The sequence below is a fragment of the Arvicola amphibius genome, chromosome X (genome assembly GCF_903992535.2).
Source record: "Arvicola amphibius chromosome X, mArvAmp1.2, whole genome shotgun sequence".
Classification (NCBI taxonomy): domain Eukaryota; kingdom Metazoa; phylum Chordata; class Mammalia; order Rodentia; family Cricetidae; genus Arvicola; species Arvicola amphibius.
Genome location: NC_052065.1, coordinates 110,442,620 through 110,451,643, shown reverse-complemented (window position 1 = coordinate 110,451,643; position 9,024 = coordinate 110,442,620). Strand labels below are relative to the sequence as shown.

Sequence of the window (9,024 nt, the reverse complement as noted above, 5' to 3'; positions counted from 1 at the left end):
GATGGTTGTGAGCCACCACGTGGTTGGTGGAAATTAAAATCAGGACCTCTTGAAGAACAGGCAGTGCCCTTAGCCTTCAAGCCATCTCCTTAATACTAATTTTTAAAAACAATGTTAAGCTCTCGTATTCTTTTTTGTTAATTAATTATTTTCCCAATCACATTTCCTCTCCATTCTTTCTCTCTTCTACTAACCTGCCTCTTTCCCCCATCCACTTCTTCTCTTTTCAGAAAAGAGCAGGTCTCCCATGCCTATCATCCATCTGTGGCATATCAAGTTGCAGTAAGACTAAGCACCCCATCTTCTATTAATGTTGGGTAAGGCAATCCAGTAGGAGGAAAAGGTCCCCAAAGCAGATCACTGGTCAGAGACATTTGCACTCTTAGGATCCCCACCAGAAGATCAAGACCAAAAATCACACAACTGTCAAATATGGATAGAAGGCCTAGGTCAGTCCCTTGTAAGCTCTCTGGTTGGCAGCTCAGTCTCTGTGAGTCCTATGGGCCCAGGTTAGTAAATTCTGTGGTTTTTCTTTTGGTGCCCTTGGCGTCTCTGATTCCCACAATCCTTTGTCCACCTCTTCCACAGGACTCTCTGAGGTTCACCAGTGTTTGTAGGTCTGCATCTGTTTCCATCAGTGGCTGGGTGTAGGATAACATTTCCTTAACAAGATCCTCTTGATATTTTCCAACATCTCAGCACCCTGAGAAAATTTCTTTGAGAATATTAATTGATTGAATGGAAGTTAGTCTGAAGTTATTTCACTTTTGTTTGCTTACTCTATATATGGTGCTTTCTAGCTCAAGTAAACTTCCAGAGCACTCTCAAGCTTAAGGAGTTTGCTGACACTGTGAAAAAGGCAGAGACCCATGCAGTGTCAGCGTTGTCAGACGTGAGAAGCACTGGGCAGGACATTGTACAATGACTCTGATAGAGATTCCCTATCAACCATCTGGAGCATTTTCAGTTTTTCAATGGTGACATCAAGTGTTTTGCAGGGACTTGTTCCCTCAGAATGCTACATAAACTCCACTCTACAAGCATGACACTGCTGCAGGTGGAGGACAGTGTGTGTTGTCAATGTCCCCTCAAGAAATTTGGGACAAACATTAGCTGACAGAACCATGTCCACTTCATTCCCAACTCTTGCAGTGTGCACCCAGTGAGATACAGAGCTAGAGTTCTCCAGAGGTTCACCCAGAGGCCATGTGCTTGCTGTAAATGATTATTCTCATCCCTACTTGTGCACCTGCAAACGTTTTCTTGTTCCTCTACTCTATTCCTCAAGGCTTTGGTGGACTTGGTTGGAATCCAAGTTGGGTCCATTCTGCACATGCTCCCTAGAGCCACTTTCACTGGGCATGTATCTGCTATAGGGATTGTAGGATGGAAAAAGGACAGATGTGAAACTTGCTAAAAACCCACATGATGCAAAATCATTTCAATCCACAAAGCATTTATGGAGATAACACTACTCTCTTTTAGGTCTCATCATGGCTTTCTACAAACTGGATGAAAATGAGATTGAGGTGAGCCTTGATTTTGAAGAAGAGGCCACTGCAGCAACAGAAAGTGTCATCTTTGGTGAAGGTTCTCTAAATGGTTCAGACAAACCAAGGAAACACGGCATCCCACACCGCAAGGATGATGTGACCCAGGTTGTTAACTTCAACTATGTTGGTGATGACATCAAGCATGAGAGCCATGGGAGCCATCAAGGGTACAGGAAACCACAGTTTAAGGAACAGGAAAACGTGGCTGCTGCCAGAGGGCCACAGGTCAGGCGCACAAGGCCACGGATCCAGTTTGGTCTGACACCATGGCAGCTGAATGAGTTGGAAGACGTTTTTGAAAAAACTAAGTACCCCGATGAGATCATAAGGTATGTGACTTGTTTCAGTAGCCGTTCCAACTCCCATCCTTCAGCATCTCATTTGGAGGTGGAGGTGTGTTCTTCACACTGTGGAACCCCGTCTGCTTTGAGCCCCAAGCATGAGGTCTTTGACTGTTTAGTTGCTGGGTATGGGAAGGATGTTTTGTTGTGTGGTCAAATTCAACATATATATATGTGCAGTGTTTATTCTAGAAACTGGTTGGTGCCTCTCAATTTTTTCTTCATGTTTTCTTTTTGTTTTTATGCCTCTTCCTTCTTAACCTCTTCTTGATGACCCCGTTTTTTAATGGGAATTGAACTCAAGACCTAGTGGATTCTAAGCAATCCCTCTACCAGTATAGCATATCCACCTTGTGTTTATTAATGTGGTTATTTTTTGCAATACAATAGAGATCAGTGAAAACCCACTTCCATACTTTAGAGCTCACTATCTCTACATAGTTTTGTGTTGGCCTGTCGTCCATCTCCAGAAGTCTCTTCATCTTTTTTTTTTTTTTTGATTTTTCGAGACAGGGTTTCCCTGTAGTTTCTAGAGCCTGTCCTGGAACTAGCTCTTGTAGACCAGGCTGGTCTCGAACTCACAGAGATCCGCCTGCCTCTGCCTCCCGAGTGCTGGGATTAAAGGCGAAGTCTCTTCATCTTGCCAAGCTGAAATGCTGTATTTCACTAACAGCTCCACTTTCCATCTTCTTCCCACAGGAAGGACCTTGCAAAGCGCTTGTTCCTAGGAGAATCCACAGTGCGGGTCAGTAAATCTGAAAAGGCTTTGGGCAGGGCACTCTGCTTCAGGACATGGGCCATTTTCTTGTACACATTATAAAAAGCGAACGTGGGTAAGAGGAGTCCTTGTCTGGTTTATAATAGTAACCGAGCTCAGAATCTTGAAGTTTTCCAGAGGATAAAATGGAACAGGCACCCAACTATGTGATCAATTTTTGAGAAGGTTCCATGTGATGCTGAGAAGAAGGTATATTCTTTTCTGTTTGGGTGGAATGTTCTATAGATGTCTGTTTAATCCATTTGGTTCATTACATCTGATAGTTCTCTATTTCTTTGTTAAGTTTCTGTCTGGTTGACCTGTCCATTTGTGAGAGCGGAGTGTTGAAATCTACTATTAGGGTATGGGTTTTGATGCATGCTTTGAGTTCTAGTAATGTTTCTTTCACATATGTGGGTGCTTTTATATTAGGGGCATAGATATTAAGGATTGAGTCTTCCTCCTGATGAATTGTTCCTGTTATCAGAATGAAGTGACCATCTCTATCTCTTCTGATTGATTTTAGTTAGAAATCAATTTTGTTAGATATTACTATAGCCACACCTGCTTGTTTCTTTGGACTATTTGATAGGAAAACCTTTTCACAACACTTTACTCTGAGGTACTGTCTGACTTTAAGTTTGAGATATGTTTATTGTAAACAGCAGAATGTTGGATCCTGATTTCGTATCCATTCTCTTTACCTGTGCCTTTTTATAGGTGAATTGAGTCCATTGATATTAAGTGATATTAATGACCAGTGGTTGTTTACTCTGGTTATTTTTTCTGTTGGTAGAATTTGTGTGTTCCCCTTCTCTGAGTTGTGCTGGTGGAGGGTTGTCAGATGCTTGTGTTATTATGGGTGTTGTTGGCTTCCTTGGTTTGTGATTTTCCTTTTATGGCAACGTATTATTTAAATCTGTTTTTGTCCTGGAATATCTTGTTTTCTCCATCGATGGTGAATGCAAGCTTTGCTAGGTATAGTAGTCTGGGCTTGCATCCATGGTCTCTTAGTGTCTGCAGCACATCTATCCAAGACCTTCTGACTTTCATGGTTTCCATTGAGAAGTCAGGTGTAATTCTGATAGGTTTCCCTTTATATGTTACTTGATATTTTTCCCTTGCAGCTCTTAATATTTGTTCTTTATTCTGTATGTTTTGTGTTTTGTTTATTATATGGTGAGGGGATGCTTTTTTGATCCAGTATATTTGATGCTTTGTATGCTTCTTGTACCTTTATAGGAATATCCTTCTTTAGGTTGGGAAAGTTTTCTTCTATAATTTTTTTGAATATATTTTCTGGACTTTTGAGCTGTAATTCTTCTCCTTCTTCTACCCCTATTATTCTTAGGTTTGGTCTTTTCATGGTGTCCCAGATTTCCTGGATGTTTTGTGTTAAGAATTTGTTGGATATGTTTTGTTCTTTAATCAGTGAGCTTATTTCCTCTATAGTATCTTTGGTGCCTGAGATTCTTTCTTATATCTCCTGTATTTTGTCGGTAATACTTGTATCTGTAGTTCCTGTTTGTTTACCCAGATTTTCCATATCCAGCCTTCCCTCTGTTTGTGTTTTCTTCATTACCTCCATTTCATTTTTCAAGTCTTGAACTGTTTCTCTTACATGTTTGATTGCTTTTTATTGTTTTTCTTGTTATCTTTGAGAGATTTATTCATTTCCTATACCTTTTTGTTTGTCTTCTCCATTTCTTTATGGCAGTTTTCACCTCCTGTTTAAGGTCCATTATTATTTTCATAATGTTCTGTTTAAAGTCGATTTCTTCTATTTCTTCTGGAGTAGGGTGTTCAATTCTTCTTGTTTCGTGATCCCTGGATTCTGCTGATGTCATGTTACCTTTCAGGTTGTTGGAAGAATTCTTGCATTGGTGCCTGCCCATCTTTTCCTTCAAATGGAGCCAGGGGAGTCTTGATGTCTTGGTCCAGTCTTTGCTGTGACTGAGTTTCTGGGTGGATCTCCTCAGTGCAGGAGCAGGAACTGTTTCTGTCTGGATGGAACTCTTCAGCACAGCACAGACACAGGGTCTCCTGGTATTCCAAGGACACAGCAGACAAAAGGGCAAAAGTGGTGGCAGGGCAGGGTCGAGTGGAACACAGAAGACCCTGCAGTAGAAGCTGAAGGTGCCCTGCACCCCCTTGCGGGGACCTGGACTTCTGGCCTGCCTGGTCGGCAGACACTCACCCCTCTGAGTAGATAGCCTTAGTGCAGGAGCAGAAAATGTTTCTGGGCCATGGACCCTGCAGAAAATAGGGCAGGCTTCGGGGAAGTAGGGTCCTGTGTAACAAAGAAGCCCCTGTAGCAGGAGCTGGGGTGGGGGGCTATGCCCTCTTCCAGGACAGTCTGCCCCAGGATAGCACACACTCACCCATCTGGATGGAACTCCTCAGCACTGAAACAGGGATACCTGCTAGTCCAAGGACACCACAGACAAAATGGTGAATATGGAGGCAGGGCAGGGTCGAGTAGAACACAGAAGTCCCTGCAGCAGAAGCAAAAGGTGCCCTGCACTCTCTTGCAGGGACCTTCAGGCCTCCCTGACTGGCAGACACTTACCCTCTCCAGAAAATAGATTTTTGTTCCCTTAAAGTCATCCACCACCTTTGGATCTTCCAGTTTTTCTCCTTACTCTTCAGCTTTGATCCCTGAGCCTTGAGGGGAGAAGGTTATGAACACATTCCCTTGAGGATAGAGCTATCCAAACTTGTTAGCAGAAATGACACTCACACCGTCTATAGCTAATGGAAAGAATTTATTACAGCAGACTAGGATGACACCCAGGTATCTGGGCACTGAAGCATGGCCCCAGGTGTTCACAACACAGGGGTTTTAAGGGCATTTTAAAACCTAGATGTCCTAGCATCTAGCATCTAGCTCAGCAGCTGCAGATGCCTTTGCAGAAGAAAGCACTTTGAAGCAAACTGTTTGCTGAAGCTGAGATAAGCAGTTAGCTGGGGGAGAGGGTTCATACAAACAGGTAGTTTAGCCACGGCTAAGTTATTTAGAACATTCATGATCTTTGGTTCCTAGAATAGACTTAATTAATTTCCCATGGGATTCTCCATCACAGGCATCAAATTCTATTTATACCTGAAATGGCCTCAACAAGAATACAAGATGGAGGAACCTCTTCACTGGCTTGCTCTGTCACATTTCCCACTAGGTCAGAGGGCATGAGTCAAATCATTGACTCATCCTGTTCTAGGAGAGCATAGTTGCTTCTAGGGACCAGTAACTTAGATGAGTTGATTTTCTGTTTGAGTCAGTTGGCCAGGCAGGTGAAGAGGGAGGGTTTCACTGTTAGTCTGATCAGGACAAGAACCAATGGTCCAGCTGATGCTGACAGTAATCTATAGGGACCCAGTCACCAGAGACTGATAACAATGTCCTGATCTATGTCTTCTTTCTTTACTTCCTTTGAGCTTTTCTCTCTCCCTTTCTATTCCTCTTTGCCTTCTGTTCTCTTCTGCTTTCTCTCTTCTTTCTATCGACTGTTCTTGTCCCCTCACTTACCCTTCCACCTTCTTTACCTCATCATCCCCAGTCCTTTCTCCTCTCCTTATTTGAAAAGCAGTTACTCATGCATGTACTCAAGGGCACTGGCAGCCCGTTCCCACCACCTCACCTTCACTCTCCTCTCCTTCCTTAGAGCAATAGGCTTCAGAATTTCCAGGAAGCCTGCTGAAAACCAGACTTGGACCAGGCATTGGCCCATCACTTCCCAGCAGCTTCCTTTCCTGTGCATAGGAGATAAGAGGCCTCTGTGGGAGGCCACAGAAACCTCCACAGTCACCCAGAAAGGTGATCTTTCATGGATAAAACTGGACATGGTCAGACAGGAAAAAATAGAAATAATTTCAGCTTTCTGGGTCTTCAACTGAGGTTAGAAATCTCGGGATCATCTCCAACAATCCAAGTTGAGGAATCTATGGTAGTTGTTTCAGCTCTTCATGAGCATATTTAATCGGAACAAGAATTGAGACCCATTTGGCCTTAGTTATCATTGATTCAAGGCCAAATATGAGCTCTCCCTTCTGCTCTATTATAGGCATATATCATGAGGACTACATAGACAAGAATACATGCAGTGGGGTGTGACTTTCCAGGGAGTCAGAGGAGGTACATGTAGTCTAAGCAGTAGTCCACGTAAGCCTTATAATTCAAGGGCATGATGCAGGTACCCTGTCCTTGGCAGAGAATGTGTAGATTGTAATTCCTGAAAACCTTTTCCTATCCGGTCTTCTCCATATCCTGATTTACTGATCCCTGGTCTCCTTCTTAGAGACATATTTTCCCATTTCCTAGAGAGGACATAAGAGAGGAAAGGTACACCCTAAAGAATTTCCCATTTCTGGTTGTTCTGAAATCTGATTTGCAGGGTTGGGGTTCCTAAGGATTTTGTGTGTCGTTGTTTAGAAAACTCTGATCAAGCTAAAGCCTCACTGGCACTTACTGTGACACAGAGTTGTTTTTTCCACTTGTGATACTGACTGTTGAATACACCAAAGCCATCTCTTTCACTATGTTATTGCAGCGCTGGTTTAAGCAAAGAAGAGCCAAATACAGGAAACACCAGCAATCTCAGGAGCTCCAGTGTGCATCTGTTGATGGCCAGGATACCTTGAAGTAAAGCTTTTGGAGGAGTCCTGAAGCATCATCCTGTCCAGACCCCAGATGAAGACAGGATCTTCAGGTGTCACTGACACCATCTAATGGCTGTGAAACTGTATCCCTTCAGCAATAAAGAGTTGTGCATTCAAATATTTCATGTCCTTTTTGGGGGTCAGTAAGGTGTGGATGTCCATTATTGACAAAATATTTAACAGAAGAAAAAAGAAAGGGAACAAACTCTGAGACATCTTTACCACTCCACAAGTCACGAAAGTTTTTCAAGACCCATAGCACTCCTCTCTCAGACGTATATTCTTCTCTGTTGTGACATTGTACCATCCTCACCTTAACACGACCCTGTGGGAACCCACAGAATCAGGCCTAAGAGCTAAGCCAGCAGCATTTGTCTCCCCCTGGAGGACTAGATGTGCTACAACAAGACCAAGAGGGGCAAAGACCAATCTCCTGCTTGGAGCCCAGACAGCCTCAGGAGGTTTCTTGTTTTCGTCATGCTCTTCCTCCCCAGTCATGTGGCACATTACCTGAGCCACACTGCAAACAGTGACTTCCTCAGCTACAGCATCAGAGAACAGATGTCTCTCTGCATTATTCCTTCCGCAGCCCCCATTGCAGCCTGCCAGCATGAGACTGTACTTACATGTAGAGAGCTGGGCTGTGCTGTGCTTTGAAGCTGGCGCTGGTTTCCGCCCTCCACCCCCATCGTGGGTGAGTGCTCTCAGTCATGTACTATCCCCATATATGGCTTAAGTTGAGTATATGCTCTCAGTCATGTATTTTTCCATATAGGGTTTACGTTTACATTGAGAATGTGGCTTACTTTCTCAAACATGGACCTATCTGCTTTTCCCACATGGCTTGCTGGTGCTGGCTATTCAGAGGCTATTTTAGTTTGGTCTGGCTTTTCTCGGGGGTCAAAAGATTGTTCAAGGTTCCCGAATAAACTGCAGAAAGAAGAGTCTGTGTAGTGTCTTCCTTTCTGGTTGAGGTGGTCGCGACACTTACAGATGGGTGGAACTAAATGGAGATGTTGTACCAGGGCTGGGCCGGGTTCCGAATGTCCAGTGACTTTTCACACTTCTAGTGATTCTGAGCCCTTTGGCGTCCCCTCTGAATCCATGGATGGGAAGTCTGAACAGGAAGAGAAGCTGGCAGTGTTGCTGAACTCCAAAGCCTAGCTTTCCTATCTTTGTCCTGATGCAGTTCAGGGGTGTGACCACGGGAGGGTGTGCCCCATACTTTCCCATGGGTACCTCTTCTCTTGGTGTCCTTACTCCATCTCCTTGGGGAGAAGCGAGAACAGCGCTGAGGGGTCAGGAAGAAGGTGGAGAGGGTCTTAAGTGTTTACATCCTTTCTCATCGCGCTTTTAGAAAAGCCCCCTCCCCCAAGTTCCAGGGGTTCAGACAGAAATAGAAGCCAAGGCAGAGGGGCTGAGACAGCTGAGGCAGAAATGCAGCAAATATACTGTGTCTCCACCATCATCGTAGGTGGGACGGGAGCTCTGTGCACTAGTGTTGTACTGCAGTGCAGTGAAACCTGTTTTATAAGGAGAAACAGCTTGGAGATGGTAGTGGGGACTGCCAATACTGATACACAGGTCCTTGTCCCAACAGCTTCAGTTAGGGGTCACCGTCATCCGCTAAGTTTCCTTCTGCCTTGTGTATTGTCACATGGCATTGGGCTTCCAGGGCAGCAGATCACCCTGCCCGAGTTTCCCTGGATTGTCAGTG

The 9,024-nt window shown here is 44.1% G+C and overlaps 1 protein-coding gene across 1 annotated transcript; it reads left to right on the top strand.

Moving 5' to 3' along the window:
- Nucleotides 1-1,493: 1,493 nt before the first annotated feature.
- LOC119804436 (rhox homeobox family member 1-like) lies at nucleotides 1,494-7,294 on the top strand. The gene is made up of 3 exons (XM_038315852.1): nucleotides 1,494-1,882; nucleotides 2,594-2,639; nucleotides 7,199-7,294. The coding sequence occupies exons 1-3, from the start codon at nucleotides 1,494-1,496 to the stop codon at nucleotides 7,292-7,294; spliced, it is 531 nt and encodes a 176-aa protein (XP_038171780.1).
- Nucleotides 7,295-9,024: the final 1,730 nt, after the last annotated feature.

Bases quoted from the DNA above. Each gene is read 5' to 3' on its own strand.
- LOC119804436 (XM_038315852.1), top strand. From the start codon at position 1,494: ATGGCTTTCTACAAACTGGATGAAAATGAGATTGAGGTGAGCCTTGAT. The intron at 1,883-2,593 runs GTATGTGACTTG...TTCTTCCCACAG, and splicing joins TACCCCGATGAGATCATAAG to GAAGGACCTTGCAAAGCGCT. The intron at 2,640-7,198 runs GTCAGTAAATCT...ATGTTATTGCAG, and splicing joins TAGGAGAATCCACAGTGCGG to CGCTGGTTTAAGCAAAGAAG.